Source organism: Gobius niger (assembly GCF_951799975.1).
Source record: "Gobius niger genome assembly, chromosome: 5".
In the NCBI taxonomy this organism is placed as follows: Eukaryota; Metazoa; Chordata; class Actinopteri; order Gobiiformes; family Gobiidae; genus Gobius; species Gobius niger.
In genome coordinates this window covers 20316615-20333380 of record NC_136856.1, presented here as the reverse complement: position 1 = coordinate 20333380, position 16766 = coordinate 20316615, and the positions used below count along the sequence as shown (strand labels likewise).

Below are 16766 nucleotides of genomic sequence, written 5' to 3'. Positions count from 1 at the left end.
GAAACATCTGCATTTTGACATTCAGGGCCGTCCTTCAAAATGAAACTTTTTTTTTTAGATATTTGATTTGACGTGAACACAACTTATTGAAAGGTTAACTACAATTGAACAGATATAGCGTTACATGAACTGACAGCCACCACACGCCACTCCTCTGCCTCTTCCCCAACTCTTGACTAACCTCTTCTTCTTCCTGTCTGCTTTCTTCTCTTGGTCTCTGCTCTCACCTGTCGGGACATCTAGGACTTCCCAGGGTTAAGCGATGACTATTATGGATCAAAGAGTTTGAGTAAGTGTGCGGCTGTACTACATCAAGCAGCTGTCCTCTTAATCTTGAGAAAACAAAATGATTTGTACCCCACAAACACATGTGTACTTTACATTGTTGTTTACTTCATATGGCTCCCCAAAATAGGCTACACGCATATACATATTACATATTTTATACGATTTCATGACATATTTATAGGATTGCAGTATTTCTTTGCACACATCACGCTCAGGTGGTCAGAGAATTATGTTATATCCCGTGTGATCAACCTTCAGTGACAGTAATTTCCCTTTTCTTGACATAAATTCCCGTTATTATCTTGGCCAAAGAAAACACTTGGATTCTACGATTGTCCCTTAGACCTGAATTTACCAATTAGTGATGTCGAACAGAGGGTGTACTTGTTTGTACCTAAAACCGCTTCCCAAATATTGCTGTTGCATGTCTGTAAATATTTCCTTTTTAGGCCTAGATGTTGAAAAAGACCCTTCCACTTTTCCTAAAACTGAACTGAGTGCTCATGGTTTATTTGCCTCTTGAACTTTGCAGAATGCCTGACATCCAATACAAGTGACAGTGAAAGCAGTTCGAGTAAGTGGCCGTTTTCTTTTAGATTTTTTTTTTTCCTCCTTCCTCTTTATTCCTCTCTACACACCGAGGTACTGTCTATACCACTTTGATTTAAAATGCTGCTGTTGTTTTTTTACAGAGGGCCAGGAGGACACGATTCTTTCTTATGAACCAGTAATTCGACAGGAAAGTAAGTATGGTACTGAGCAGATTGAGGAAACATTGAAAGTTTGAATTCAATTTCACTGACATCCCCTTTTATTTCAGTTCACTACACGAGACCTGTAATCATACTAGGCCCAATGAAGGACAGAGTAAATGATGACCTAATCTCCGAGTTTCCCCATAAGTTTGGCTCCTGCGTACCTCGTAAGTTGGAGTAAACCGTACATGTTTTTTTTTTAATTGCTGGGTTCAACAGGGTTATGACATTTTACTTTGTCGCAGACACGACACGTCCAAGAAGAGAGAACGAGATGGATGGTCAAGACTATCACTTTGTGGGCTCAAGGGAGCAGATGGAGAAGGATATTCAGGACAATAAGTTTATCGAGGCAGGACAGTTCAACGAGAACCTTTATGGAACAAGCATCCTGTCTGTCAGAACGGTGGCTGAAAGGGTAGGCCACGGCAATCGTGTTTACTTGATCCACTGTGTTTGCTAAGTTTGCTCTATTTACATGTCTTTGTGTTTCAGGGGAAACACTGCATTTTGGATGTTTCTGGAAACGCAATTAAACGACTGCAGCAAGCACAACTTTATCCAATTGCCATCTTTATTAAACCAAAATCAATTGAAGCTCTAATGTAAGGTGTTCATTGTATTTAAGTATTTGTTCAACTTGAAACATACGAGAGCTGTGTCTGATGGTTCTGATGTGTTTCAGGGAAATGAATAAAAGGCAGACGTATGAACAGGCAAATAAAGTCTTTGACAAGGCCGTCAAGCTAGAGCAAGACTTTGGAGAGTATTTCACAGGTTTGAAACATTTTCACACATTCTCCTCCACCATTTTGTGTCAAATGCACCAGATATGAGTGTGTTTTGTTTTTCCAGCTATTGTACAGGGTGATTCACTAGAGGAGATCTACAACAAAATCAAGCTTATCATTGAGGAGCAGTCTGGCCCTTACATCTGGATTCCCTCCTCAGAAAAGCTCTGAACTCCTTGTGGTCCCCGTCGAGCAGAGCCCCTTCTTTCCAGAGACCCCATCCATGCCCCTTTCGCCTCCTTTTGCAGATATGTTTCATAACAAGTTTTAGTGTCATCATTATGTTAATCTCTAAATGAAAAGAAGTCTTATCACCATTACTGTGACTGTGCACACCCTGCATGAGTTTCTCAACAAATCCATTCAAGACTGGAAACTCCATTCCAAAGGAATTTGTCCATGAAAACAAAGGGAAAAGGAATAATCCTTTTGTGAACTGGGACTGAGTGAAGATCCAGAGCGCTTTACTTTGTGTGACATTAGGAATTCAAAAAAGCTGCAGGGTAAAGAAGCAAATCATACCAAGATGGAACTCTTTGTAAATGTCCATGAAATCTCTCAAGACCAGAAGTAAAAACCAATAAAGGTGTTTTCTATAGACTGGATTAAAATCGACCTCTGCTGATGGTACTGTGTAAGACGTCATCCTATTGTTTATAATGGGGAGAAAATTAGCTGAGAAACTGATCTATTTATCACAAATCAGCGTGCTGTATGGTCGTCTTTCTGTGGTGCGGCTGGAAAAGGACCTTGGATCTTGGACGTCGAATCATAAGGAAGAATTATGTTAAATCTACATTTATATTATAAAATCACAAGATTTAATGCTAAAATCCTAAAAATTTTACTACATATTAAAAACTATACATTTACACTTCACTAGAGTTGTCAATTTGGAGGGCTGTTAGGTTTAAAATGTTTTTGTTTGTTTTTTTTTTTCTATGTGGGGTATTTTTTGCTTGTGGTTTTTAGCTGCTCTGTGTAAAGGTGGGGGTAGAGAAGTGTAACCGGGCTCTCTGCAAAACACCAAAACTGCCTTACATCAAATACAAATTCTGTTTTGTGACTACCTGTTGTCTGTAAAGGGGGTTGTCCACAATTCAAAAGGAGCTGAGCGCACACCTCGGCTGTCCTTCACTTTTATGTTTTTAAACTGCCAATAGGGGCCTGACTTGAGTGCAATAGCAATGGAATGTGTCTTGTATGCGGGCACATTTTTCTACGTCTTTCCTGTGTAAGAATTGGCTTTTGGATTACAATTTCAACAGACTTGAGCCTCCTAGCTTCTGTTATGCAGCAGATCACCCTTTTACACTCTCTGCCTTCCAATAGATTTGAATGGTCACATGGTACTGTCCAATCTGCCAAAAGTCGGTGGCCTTAAAACGGGTAGAACAAGACAATAATTGTATTGGATGTTCTAACAATTAAAGTGTCAATATAACCAGTTCTGAATTGTCCCCTGTCCCCTACCAAACACTAAAGATGGGTTCGATTCAACCACTATACTTTGTCCATCTTATATTTATGACTCCTACTCTGCGGTTTGTGGTTATTGAATCATTGTGTTGACCTCTTGAATCTTAGGCAAGCTCGACTGGTTTGCAAATGAAAAAAAGATCTCATTTGTAGTTGTAAGACATGTGGAGCTGGACACGGGGTTCACTTTTAGCTGATCAAAAACTTTTACAGGTCATTTGGTTATGTGTACAGCTATATGTATATTATATCATCAGCAAAATCTTAACCATGGGTGTCAGTAACACAGATGACAGACTTCAAATGGCATTTTCTATCCTCCAATGCAGACAATGGCACTGTATATTTTAAGTGTTAACATGTAGAAAGGCACATCTGAGCCACTGAAGGAGAGTTCCGCTGTTCATCTTTCCTCCTCAGATTTATGAAGAGTGCACTGGAGTTGTCCTTTGAGAGTGAGACCTCTGGGTCCTCCGCTCTCCCTCCCCACAGAGCATCTGCATCTGCAGCATTTTCTGAACAGGTGGACCACCTGCCAGCCACCACTGCTTAACCAGCTGTCATTACCTGTGTCAAAACTAGAGTTCAGGGAATATCCGAAGGGAACAGAGCCATTATAAACTGCAGACTGTTTTAAAGGGAGTGGCGGTGTACAATGTAAATAAGCCCCTCAGCAGATCCCCATCACCTGTGCTTCATGCATGTGTGACTCAAACTGGGACACTTTTATAGACCGCAATTGTCAGGTAAGTAAAGTGGAGCTACTCTTGAACAAGTCAATGCCATTCAAATGTGCTGTATTGTTGCTGTTTCTCTTTAAATGCCTATTGGAAAACTTCACTATTCAGATGGGGATCTAGTTTCCTCAACTATGGCCTGTGAACATGTGACTATTGTGGAGCGTGTGTAGAATAAAACTAGGAATATGACTGAAATTTAAAGTCATTCAGAGACGGAAATCTCCATCACAAGTACTAGAAACAATGATCAGTACTTATAAAAGTTTTATCACTGGTCTAAGTTAAAACGCAGCCAACTGTTAAAAGGTGTGTTTTTTTATGCCTCAGTCAGCCATGTCAAAGCCCAAAGAAATGGATTTCATGTTGCTCTTTCCATTGAGGTTTGGTATAATGATGAGAAAAGAGTCTGAATGCCTCTGTGTATAACTGATAAAGGTCTATGTTGAGAGAAGTGACATGCTTTTATTTATGGGGGGGCGGGTCCTGTTTGTACTTGGGGAATTGCGTTATGTTAAAGCACATAGGTGCAGTAAGTGCTTGCAAACATCAACCCTTTGATTGTACAGTAGTCCCCTTCCTGTGGCCGCAGCTGGTACAGCCTATGGGACACTTGGCCTCAAGGTCTTCCCTGTCCTACTTATGAGGAAATACAGTCCTGCAAATTTTGTTTGGGTTTTATTTTGGGACTTGACAAAAATTTATTTGTTTGAAAATAAAATGTGACTCAGTTATCAGATCTTGATGTCCTTGTCATTCTACTTCTGTCTGTGACTTTAAGTGCATAGAAATTTATAACTATAACGTTTACATGAAAAAGTAAATACACTGGCCAACTAAAAACCTTACATATCAATAACCAAGGTTAAACAAATAGAATAGAAAGTATTGAATCACAGAAACTACCCCATAACACTCTGCTTCGCTTTGTCCAGTCTGTCCAGGATTTGCGTATAGAGACCAGACATCTGTTGGCACAGATACAATTCAATGTCAGGTTGTATTTTCTGCTTTGTTTGGTCAATGAGTCTGTACCTGTGTCTGGTAGCTCTCCTGCAGTGAGCCCAGGTGCTGCACAAAGCTCATGGCGAGGCCACACCACCTCTCGGCCTCTGGGTACTGAGTCAAGCTGTACAGCAGGATTCCAGTATTCCAGGCTCTAGTTAACAACCACAGGATCTCCATTTCTGGAAAATCTTCTGGCTACACAGAAGAGCAGGAGCAAGGTCAAAGGAATATTAACCAGCATCAGCGTGGGCACCTGAGCCAACTGAGTGAATGGGAATTTTGGTGACTTCCACCCCATTACTCATTGCTGCCTTTAGAGCTTTGCAATTGTGAATTCTAATGCCTCTCAATCTGTGGTTTGCTCATAATTTTTCCACAACTGTTTAATCTCATGCTTTTGCTTTGATCCAAAAATGACATGCTTTCAAGTAGTAACTTTCTGTCAAAGGGAAATATGAACTGTCTCTACAGCAGGGTTATGTCCCAATAATTTGATGTCTTTTTCACAGCTGAAGCTCACCGGCAATGTGACTTGTACAGCACATTAACATTCAAATTGGCAGGAAGGGGGTGTTGAATGGAAGCATCTGCTAATTGAAGTGGGGCTAAAAGCCCATTGATAAAAAGAGCCTGCAGTACAGCGAGCAGGAATGGAGTGGAAGAGAGGGGGTTAATTATACGGCAGCCGCGGCGTGTGATTGGTGCTGACTCACTGCAGCTGCAATGATGGACAGAGCCTCCTCATAGTAGTCCCACACCTCCTCCAGTACATGGGCCTCTACTTGTGTCACACCGTTTGGTAGAGACAGCTTAATGAGGCTGTGAAGACACTTACTGAGGAGAGACGCACAGACTTTTAACCAAACGACTACACAAAAACACATGGCATACTCCAATCACACCCAGTCACACCGACACATTCATACATGAGCAGGTAGGGCGAGTATCTTGCTCATGGACACCAACGAACTATGCAAATACGTTATCAGGTATTGAACCTTCAGGTTTATCTTTCAAAGTAATACCTGCACTGGGACCAGTCGATTTGTGGTTGCTTCTTATGCAGAGAAATGGCAACTCTCAGGGCCTTTTTACACAACAGCGGAAAGTGAGCTGGAGACTCCATGGCTAACGCTTTGTGGAATAAAAGTGTCAATATCATGGTTATAAAAATAAGACATTCCTTTTCAGATACCTGCAACAGTTTCAAGCACTTTGGTCTCAATGTTTTCCAGCTCCAGCACCGATTCTAGGACAGTTTCGATTCTCGGGTCGCTTAGTTTTGCACGGGCCTCGAACTCATACAAGAGCAGCAATGTGTCGGTGGGGTCTGTCGGAAAGCTCCCTTCAAAAATAAGCCAGAGGCACATTTAGGATAAACATGAATTGTAGACAAAAACAACATCGTGTGATTCAATGTATTTATATGGATTGCAGTATACAAGTAGTTTATTACCAGAGGCTTTCAGCGTTTTCCAAATCTCTGAGCAGACCTGAATGTGCTCCAAAGCTTGAGTGAGCTCTTCAGCCTGGAAACCAACCATGACTAGTTTTCTTTGCTCATCATCGCCATCTTGTGTTCAAAGTATGGTAAATACTCAGACAACACATACACCAGCACAAGGGTTTGCAGGGGTGTAGCACAAAATACTGGTCCCTTCATAAACATTTTGGTGGACCACTACAAGGTATTGCATGTTCTTTGTGCAATTTTGAGCGATACAAATATCACCTCTGTGTTGCTCTGGGTTTCCTCAGCACTTATTGGTATAACAGTTCCCTACCCCTCCCAGGCCAGAGACGCCCCTGATGGTTTGTCACCTATACTACACTGGTGATGCTAAATGATTGAAAGCTGAACACACAAGGGGGGCATACCTGGGCAAAGTCAGGTGATCTCCTGCAGAGCGCCAGAGAGGCTGCAGCAGCCATGAGGAGACACGTCTTCTGACCCATAAGAACGGCACGATCAGGAGGGCACAGCTGGGAGAGCTGGTAGGACAAAAGTGAAGTATTAAATCCCATGTCAATGTGGCAACCCTTAACATGTCCGTGCAGGAAACAAACTGTAATTAAATATTTCTGAAATGTTAAAGCATCAAAGGACAATAGTAAAAAGAGCTGATCATTAGTATGTTTCTATAATTTAACGTAAAGTGCCGTCCAGTCCTTGTTTAGAGCTATTGATCCACACCCACCCAGTAAACATATTGATCCATGCGGCGGCTACAGCTAATAAGAGCACTTGCCTGGTAGGAGAGCACAAAGAAATCCCTCATCCTATCAGGGCTGCCCTCACATTGTAGGGCCGAGTTCCACGCTGCACACAAGAACATGCAGATTATTCAGCCATCCAAAACTCCCATCTCCGTTTTAAACTGACGTTGATACCAATCTTTCTGAACCAGTTGGCTTCTTCTGTCTTCTTCTCAATGGTCAAGTTTGGCTCGTGTGAGATTTTCTGCAAAGCTAAACACACGATTAAACATGCACCCCAAGTGTTGTAGTTGTACGTTCGGTATCACGCACTTACCCATTTTTAAATACGGCAGCAGAATGTCCAGATTTACACTTCTAGAGAGAAAACAATCAGTGCCAAAGATCAATACCATTTAAATGAATGTTTTATATTCTGTATCAGTCACTCACCTCAGCTCCTCATGGGACCTTTCTACTTTGGAGAGCACAAGTCGAATCAAGCATCTATAAAAAGATGAATGGAAACACTGATGCTGACCTCCTTTATTTCACCTACTAACTGTGTTATACGGAGACACACTTTCAGAGAAGTGGGGAAATATAGGTCAGTGGATCACAGAGGTGTTTAGGAAACTAAAATAGAGCCTTTGATTTGTCAGCATGTTATCCTTTCCGCCTCACCAATACATAATATCGTTTTAGGGCTGCAAAATATATGGGTAAAGTATTATTAATGAAATATCAGCAGTAGCAATATCCGAAGAAATAGCAAGAAATCAAGAAAAAATAATGTATAATTGAGGTCTTCCATATTTGAGTTTTCACAATTTTTTCTCTTGGTACAGCTACATTTTTTTTTTGCCTTTTTCTGTGAGCAGCATTTGTGGCTTCTGTTTTTCACATTGTTTTACTGGATACTTTTGTACATCTTTGCCGTGTTTTTTGTGGGGTTCGGTGGAATTTTTTACTGCAGAGAGTCCATAATGGTCCTGCTGAAAAATGCTATCCAGGAGGTATCCAGGCAAGACTCACAGCTAAGCCACACATGCCTTCTATCCCTACTATTGTTCTGGCTAATGGACTTTCACTGGAGAATAAAACAGATTATCTGGAGGGAGCTGCGCAGGAGGAAGAGGAAGGAGGAGATGGAGCTGACCAGTGCAGGACACCACGCTCTGAAACAGGGACAAAGGAGGTGCTGCACCGGATCAGAGGAGACTGAAGGCAGCCAGCCAGGTTTCCTCCGGGTGCTCCGGTTCCCCCCGACCTACAGGTCAGGTCGGCCCACAGTTGCAGCGGCTCAGGACTAACACCTGAACTATTTTCTCTCATTACTGACCTTGAGCACCACCAGGCCTAGATCAGGATTAATAGATCTTACATTTCTTACATACATTTCTCTCTCTATCCTCATTTTCCAATCTTACAGACTATCACAAGGAATTGACGATATTTTCAATTGTTTTTTTCTTTTTTGTATTTTAATAGGTGATTGAGTGACATTTGTGAACAATCAGATTTCTCAAATTCATCTGGAGGGCAATATGAGGATATATGCTCAGTGGCCAGACGTCGTCTACCCCTGCAGCGTTAAACCGTTGTGACATTGTTCACAGAGACCAATGTTGTTAACTTGTATAACTCGCAAGATTAATATGCCAAAATTGCATACATACAACATATATTAAAAAAAATAATTGTGGATCGCATACAGGCACCAACACTCTCTCATGTGTCTCAAATCCTAGAAGGCCATACATGTGACCTTTAATCACATTTTCCCCTAATGTTTACAAACATGTTGATTACTAACAGCATAAACATGACAATAAACAATAATAATCCCTACCTCAGAGCCGCAAGGACCTGTGCATTATCTTGGGAGTTTTCACACAAAGACTCCAGAGCTTTCATTGCGGTGTCTTCTTGTTCATTCTTTAACAAAAAAACAACAACATTGCTCTGATGTTGCTTTATTTGAACTTGAGAACTTGAGAAAGATCTCACCTCTAAAGCGATCTGAGCAGCCAAAGTGAGGAGAGACACGGTAGCGTTGTCAGAAACCAGAAGTTTGTCATCAGCGGTCGGTCGAGTCTTTGACAGATGTCCCATTGCATTTATGGCCTGAGAAGCTTTTACAATATATATGGCATGAATCAACACACATGGGAAATGTAGTGATGAATCTCACGCTTAAAATACCTTTCTCAGCATTGTTTTCCTGCACGGCAATCTTATAAACACTAAACTGAGTGAAAATACTATCTGGATCACACCTCTCTGCCTCTCTTGCTGCCTCTTTCGCCTGGAGAATATATTATTCTAATTTAAAAATCTATGTCCGTTGAAATATTACAGCAATACGAATGTGCACAACCTTTTCTAGCTGCTTCAAGTGCAAGAAACAAGAAGCTCTGTTTCTCTGCAATTTAGCCAAGTTGGAGTCCATCTGTCCTGCTTTGAAGAAACTTAGGGAGTAGTTGTACCATTGCAAAGCTTCACAATAAGTCTTGGCCTGAAATTTCATAACAATAATATGGCAATCTTATTCCAAGAGAATATGTATTGAATTTGTAGCAACCTGCACATACCTCAAAATGCTTTGTTGCTTTATCCCATAACAAAACATGTAGAGTAGACAGGGCTTGAGGAGTCAGCTGTTTACCTGTATAGTGTCCTATATGATGTACAGAGATGATTTATTCTACCCTGTTGCATAAGTAGATATTTCATAGAAAACAATGTCTTTATATGATAAATGTATTTAAATGATTAACCAGTGATGATATCCTCAATCTTCTGTTTGCCCAGGAGCTCTTGGCCTCTCTGCAGAAGCAGCTCAACGTGGAAAACAAGAGCAGTTCCCAGATCAGGAGATGACTCAAAACACTGACACAAGCGCTTTAGAAACGTAAAGGCCAAGGCCTCTCTAGAGAAACAAACATTTTAAGTGTATGTTTTAGTCAAAAAATGTTTTACATCTTTGCCACAGTCATTACCTTTCATCTGATAAAAGTAATCGGACAGTGCTCAAACACACATCGAGGGGAACGTCTGACTGTAGCATTTCATCAAGCCCTGAAAAAAAAGTCAAGCCGATCAGTGGGTGCAACTCATGACACAGATACACAGCATATTCTGATGTGGTCATAACTTTTGCATCTGTTTGTTTTACATTATTTCATGGCTAATCTGGAATGAGTAAACATACATCAAGTATACATATAAAAACTAAAGGTAAGACATGGAAGAGCAAATGTGACTGAATTAAATGAGCTAAATCACTAACCTGCTCTGATGTGATCATCGGAGGCACCACTTCTCTGGAGTATTCTGATCTTTAAATACAGACCAGACACGCTCACACATTCCTACCAAATCAGTTAAAAGGCACAGCTGGTAAACATGCCAATATGCAGTTGCAAAAATACTATTAAAGCACCTTATTGGCTAAAGTGACAGCATTAAGAGCCTCCTTCTTAAATGTTTGACAATCCCACTCCAAGTAAACAGTCGCAAGAAGTCGCAAAATGGTAGCCTGTTAGAAAAAATATCCAAATATAACTTACACATTCTTTTGAACAAAATGAAATAATGAATAATAATTACCTGGACCTCAGATCCCGGAGAGTATGTTTCATTCATTTTTGCAATGCCATAGCTTTGGCTTCAAAGATACATTATTATTTTACTTTTTGGGTTTGTTTAAATGTATGTGACGATAACCAACAAATGGCTAAAGAAATACCTTAGCCAAAAAGAGCTTTCTTCATACTTTTTCAGATTGTACACATCCACTCCAAAGTTGTAGCACATCAGTGACAGGTATGCAGTCTGTGTAAAAACAGCTACAGTTCATATACCTGAACTCTGTTTTAAGTTCATATATTTTTGTGTTACCTCTTTAGGTAGTCGCGACAACATATCTTTGCATCTCTTCATGTACACCACAGCGTCAGGATTATTGCCTTGACATATTGCCTGCATCATCAAATACTGTATAATATAACAATTTGAGTCTTGAAAGTTGTGTTTTGTTAGGTCTAACACTTCACAGTATAAGGCAATTAGAATTACACTCTCTCAGGTGATATGGCAAAAATAAAAACATCCACGTTAAAGCTGCTGTACGGTGCATGTGCACAGCTCACCGACTCGGCCTGGTATGACAGGATGCGGAGCAATTCCTTCTCCACGTCCCCTTTGGATGAGTGAATCTCACCTTCTCCATCAACTCGAGACACTAGTTGACTATACAGTATTTCCAGGCTCTATAATAGATACAGCACATACAGGAGCAATCAAATTATATTCACTGTTTTATGAATGGACTTCTTATTCTTACATCTATAGCCAATTTGAGAAACCTGTCTGCCATTTGGGGATTTTTGCAATCTAGCCAGGTCCGCCCTGTCTTACTTGCCATCTTATGAAGGTAAAAAGACGAGGACAACCCAAGAAATCAGAAACAAACGCTCATACTTACATTGATGTCATGTTTACAGTTCAGTGGAGTTTACTGACCAATATCTGTTTGCGAAGAGTGCCCTCTGCTGGACTTTGAGGCTCACAACCATACAGAAGAGTACAGGCAACATGACGCACTGGACAGATAGTAACCAAGGAGAGAGTTATGGGCTTCAAACGTTTTCATATCATTGTCAAGTGTCTAAACAGTTCAGACCTTTGGCTTTTTGATGTTTGCCAAGGCTGTTCCCCACATTTTTAGTAACTGCCCAGTTCCACAGCTGGACAGCGCACTCTTCAAGCTGTAATAAAAAAAAAATGCACTGTGTGACCGTCTGCTGCAAGTTATAATTATTTTGATGCCAGCATAAAACACGAGCAGAAATGGCATGTTCTGTACCTGTGGATCATTGATTTTAGGCAGGTCTTGCATGGTGGAAATGTCAAAAAACAGCCTCTCTATAGTTTCGTCATCCGGCTGTTGCATTAGCAGTAGTTTTTCTGATAGACCTAGAAAGATAACAAAAGATCTCATAGTCATAGTCATTACCCAAAAAGTGAATTATATAGTATTTTTCTTTAAGTAGTATATTATATTTAAGCTAAAGTAAACACATGTGTTTTTCAGACTTTTACATTGTGGCAAATAGGATAACGCTAGCTGTTTGCAGTTTAACGTTACGTCAGTAAAACGTACTGTATTCCATATTTTATCACAAATATCATCTTTAGTTAGTTATTCTACGACGACATAACCATAACATATGAACGTATCAAAAAAATACATAGCTGTTACATTTGACAGTCGTTGCGATTTGCTCCATCTTGAAGTCTTCTCAAACCGCGCGAAAACTGAGCATTCCGCCCCGCCCACTTTTGCCACTTTTTGCGTTGTCTCGGCACTTCCGTTGTACAGACACTTCCGGTAGAGCGCGAAGCCCGTTCATTTAAACGGAGAATGAGCGAAAAATGTTTTCCGCTCAAATCTGATGTTTGATGTGAGTAAAATGTCCAATGTTTTGTGTAATAAGTGATTTTAATAGTGATTTTAATAAGTGGGAAATCCCACAGTTACCATGGAGATCGGCCATCTTTGCAGCTGTTAGCATACATGAACTAAAAACAGCATAAAAAGTGGAGAAAAAAGCTGTGGAACAACTCTTGTTAGCTGCTGAGTTACTGCTGATAAATACATCTAACACACTGGTGTCCAAGTATTTCCCTGTGAACAATAACTTCAGTATTTTAACTTTTAAAATCTGCATTAGTTTACAATTGCTGCTAATCCCATAATGCTTAGCGATAAGACATCACATTCCCGAACTCTGTAGCCAATCAATACGCTAATATGCTAATATCGGCACCCATCTACATTTTGTCATATTTTTATTGGCCAAAACATAATCTGAAATAACAGAAAAGCCGTTTTTGCTGCAAAAGAAGGGTCTGCCAGCTATTTAATACAGGGGTTCACTTACTTATTCCACGTTGTGAATGTCTCGGGTCTTTCTGCAAAATATCGTAGAAAAAAAATGTCTATTGATGATATCACGTTGTCCAGGCCCTGAGGCAACAAAATAGCCCCACACCATGATTCTCCCTAGACCATACTTCACAGTGGGGATAGGGTTTTGATGTTGGTGTGCTGTTCCATTTTTCCTCCACACATGACGTTGTGTGTTCCTCCCAAACTATTCCAGGAAAAATGGAACAGTACACCAACATTAAATCCCCATCCTCAATGTGAAGCATGGTGCAGAAGCATCATGGTGTGGGGGTGTTTTGTGGCTTCAGGGCCTGGACAACCTGCTATCATCAAAGGAAAAATGAATTCACAAGTTTATCTCTTGTATTAAATAGCTGGTTGACTCTTTTGCAGTAATAACTGCTTCTCTGTAGTTGCAGATTGGATGCTCACAACGATCAGGAAGAATCTTGGATCATTCCTCTTCACAAAACTGCTGCAGTTCAGTGACATTCAGGGGGTGTACTTACTTATTCCACGCTCTCCTGTGAATGTTTACATGTTGTGGCCAATAGAAATATGATCAAATGTAAATGTTTGGGTGGTATTAGTTTAAGCAGACAATGTTTATTCTTTCTTATGATTTTGATGAAGATCAGACCACATTTAGTGGCCAATTTAGGCAGATGTGAGAAATTCCAAACAGTTCTTACTTTTTCTTCCCACTGTATTGTTGCCACAATGTAAGAAAAAAATATTTTTATAAAATTGCCCTTGAAATTGCCCATATACATCTATGGAGAAACATTGAATCAGCGCATAATTAAACATGTTATTGTGAAGATTGTTGTTTATTTTTTTTCTCCAAGGTGAAGGTTTATTATATGTAAAATTGGCCCAAAACCTGATAATTGAAATGTTTTTCTTTTGCCTAGTGTCTCCCTTTAAAGCGGGAACATCTAAATATACACTATATACACTCTATGGGAATGTAGCACACACCCTTACAAAGGTACCTACAATTTTGCTCAGCGCGGAAATAGACTTTATAGACTGTTGAAGTTAAAACCTATGAACAAATTATATAGAAGACTTGCTAAAAGTACAACAAAGAATCCAATTTATAAGCAATATTAATTTCATCATAGGACTTCACGAGCCATAGAGTCATAGTTTCCTTCCTTCATGGAAGTGTCAGTTCAAGCCGAGTGTCAGTTCAAGCATTATAATGATTCAACAGAGTAATATGTACTCTTAACCACCAATTGATAATTAAAATAATTGTGTAAAACGTTTGCATATTTTCCTTACTTTTTTTTTAATGTTAAATGGTTGGAGTAAAATGTTGAAAATCAATTCTACTGTGTTTTGTCTGTCATTTCATTTCTGATCGTCTTTCATTGTTACCTACTCCTTTTGAGTATTGGAAAATGATAATAGAGAACAAATTACTGCTGTATATTAATACCAAATAGAAACCTGTTGCAATGATCAAAGTTAATTATCTGTGGTGTTTTAAGAACACTTTAGATGAAGCTTTTTTCATAACATCATCTGGCTCTGTAACTCAGCACACTCTGGGACTCACCTTTTCAGCTTGTCATTTCCTGAAATTGTTTGGCCAATATCTTTTGCTCTCCTGGCCCAAGGGAAGTCTACTTTACTTAAAAGTACATTCAGATGCTCATCTGACATGGTCGCAGGTTGTCAGATATTATTTGATGGTTCAAGGTTAAACAATAGTTTGCTTCACAAATGATTAAGTTGCTGTCTCATGACTTACAGGAGTGTTTAACATAATACTATACTTTTTAACTTTCAGGAATAAACATACAGAAAAACATGACTAAATGACTCTCGTCTCTTGCTCAATCTTCTGTGTAATTCATTTCCAAATCAGTTTTGTTTATCGTGCATTGGCGGATTGCTTGATGTGGTGTTGGATCTTCTTTGCCAGGCTACAGTTGACATAAGAAATTGTTGAATCAGGTCATGTTGAATCAGGTCATGTCAAGGTCATGTCAATTGACATGCACCCACCTTTAAACATATTGTCTCAATAAAATGTGTCAATAGCTATTCTGAGTCTTCATTGCCAAAGTTTGCAATTTTGGTCAAGCTTCTGGTTGTGGCACGTTAAGAGTGTTTGTTTTAAAGTGTGTTTATGCGGCTCTTTCGTTTAGGCTATTTTGACACATTATTAATGTCACACAGACATCTTTATGAAACATTTTTTAATTGTTCTATCATTATCATTTTTTCATGTCTTAGGAGCAGAGTGATTGAAATAACGTTCTTCAGTGTCCATCCTGTTCCGCTGATGAAAGAAAGGTATGAGCAGGATGTTCTTATTTGGAGTGGACTTAACCTCCACCTGCAGAGCACTTACAGACACTTATTTACTCTGATATAAAAAGCACTGTATCCGGTCTCTGTGCTAAGTTTAAAAACACAGGGCATCATCTACCCCTTTGGAAGCCCAGCCATTTGGTTCAGTAGCAAAAGTTCTAAGCTGAGAGAAATCAGACAATGTGATTAATAAAAAATCACTTTACACAGACAAATCATTTTAAAGATCAGGCTGCTTTTTGTTGTTGTTTTTTTTGTTTTTTTGTTTTTTGTTGTTGTTGTTGTTGTTGTTGTTGTTTTTTTGGGGGGGGGTGCTTTATTTAAAATGCAGTGTCCAATCTAGCACCATTAACCAGATTTTAACCTCTTAACTCCCACCTGAACCGAGCAGTTTGGCTTTGCCTAAATTAAAGGTTCTGGAAAAAAGCAACAAAAAGTAAATGAAAACGAGGATGAAAATGCAACAAAAATGTGGCAAAAATGTGACAAAAACACAACAAAAAGGTGACAAAAAATCTATGAAAAAGTGTCAAAAATGCAAATAAAAATATTACAAAAATGTGACAAAAATGCGATAAAAACACTACAAAAAAGTGACCAAGAACTATAAAAAGTGGCAAAAATGTGATTAAAAAAGTTGCAAAAATTCAATGAAAAAGCCTAAAAAAGTGACGAAAATGGGTCAAAAACGCAATAAAAAGAGCCCCAAAAAAGGCAACAAATAAAGCGATGAAAAAGGCAAGGAAAAGGATCCATTTAGATCAGTATTGTAGGTCTTTGTATGAGGCTGTAAGCTTTCAGATTTGGGTGAAACTGAATTGGATAAAAGGCGCTCAGTCAAGGTGGGGGGTAAGAGGTTATATCACATTTTACTGGAGGTGGTCCCGAATTGCTGGTGATTTTAGGGGTCGCGGACTGAATGGTTTGGGAACCTCTGGATTAGGCTACATTTTCAAAAGGGTCACTCATATCCAAGTGGTTCCAAACCTTTTTTGTCCTGTACCCCTTGAGTCTTTGTTTATGGGGTCATTTAGGCAACAAAATAATGCTTAAATAGTCTCGGATTCAAACCTTTTACTGCAAAACAATTAGAATGAACTTTACTTTTAACTAGTTCCCCCTGCTTTGTGCCTTGAAGTGCGTGTCTCCCCCCCATGGTCTCCCCCCACACACAGTGACGTCGCGCGCCCTGCCTCCGTCCATAAAACGTGCCTAGCGCTCGCACTCT

At 39.7% G+C, this 16766-nt stretch overlaps 2 protein-coding genes across 5 annotated transcripts in view; one reads left to right on the top strand and one right to left on the bottom strand.

Moving 5' to 3' along the window:
- The window catches only part of dlg3 (discs, large homolog 3), a 58151-nt gene extending 53362 nt beyond the window's left edge, over nt 1-4789 (top strand). For 3 of the 4 annotated variants that reach the window (XM_079557329.1, XM_079557328.1, XM_079557326.1), the window contains 7 exons: nt 821-862; nt 981-1031; nt 1109-1210; nt 1289-1461; nt 1539-1648; nt 1729-1820; nt 1899-4789. In XM_079557329.1, the coding sequence (XP_079413455.1) occupies nt 821-862; nt 981-1031; nt 1109-1210; nt 1289-1461; nt 1539-1648; nt 1729-1820; nt 1899-2005 (677 nt within the window). In that variant the 3' untranslated portion in view covers nt 2006-4789. Of the gene's footprint in view, nt 1-243; nt 290-820; nt 863-980; nt 1032-1108; nt 1211-1288; nt 1462-1538; nt 1649-1728; nt 1821-1898 lie in introns of all 4 variants that reach the window. The other variant, XM_079557327.1, reaches the window with a different exon arrangement.
- A 163-nt stretch (nt 4790-4952) lies between these two features.
- tex11 (testis expressed 11) lies at nt 4953-12815 on the bottom strand (the record flags this gene model as incomplete). The annotated part of the gene is made up of 29 exons (XM_079557150.1): nt 4953-5018; nt 5086-5253; nt 5772-5892; nt 6084-6192; nt 6254-6403; nt 6515-6587; nt 6937-7050; nt 7308-7378; nt 7450-7527; nt 7592-7632; nt 7708-7761; nt 9107-9192; nt 9265-9389; nt 9460-9562; nt 9635-9772; nt 9849-9934; nt 10035-10186; nt 10257-10335; nt 10547-10628; nt 10700-10795; nt 10867-10924; nt 11006-11091; nt 11158-11238; nt 11409-11528; nt 11603-11683; nt 11782-11861; nt 11942-12026; nt 12125-12234; nt 12800-12815. 29 exons carry the CDS (start codon nt 12813-12815, stop codon nt 4953-4955), a joined length of 2709 nt encoding a protein of 902 aa, XP_079413276.1.
- Nucleotides 12816-16766: the final 3951 nt, after the last annotated feature.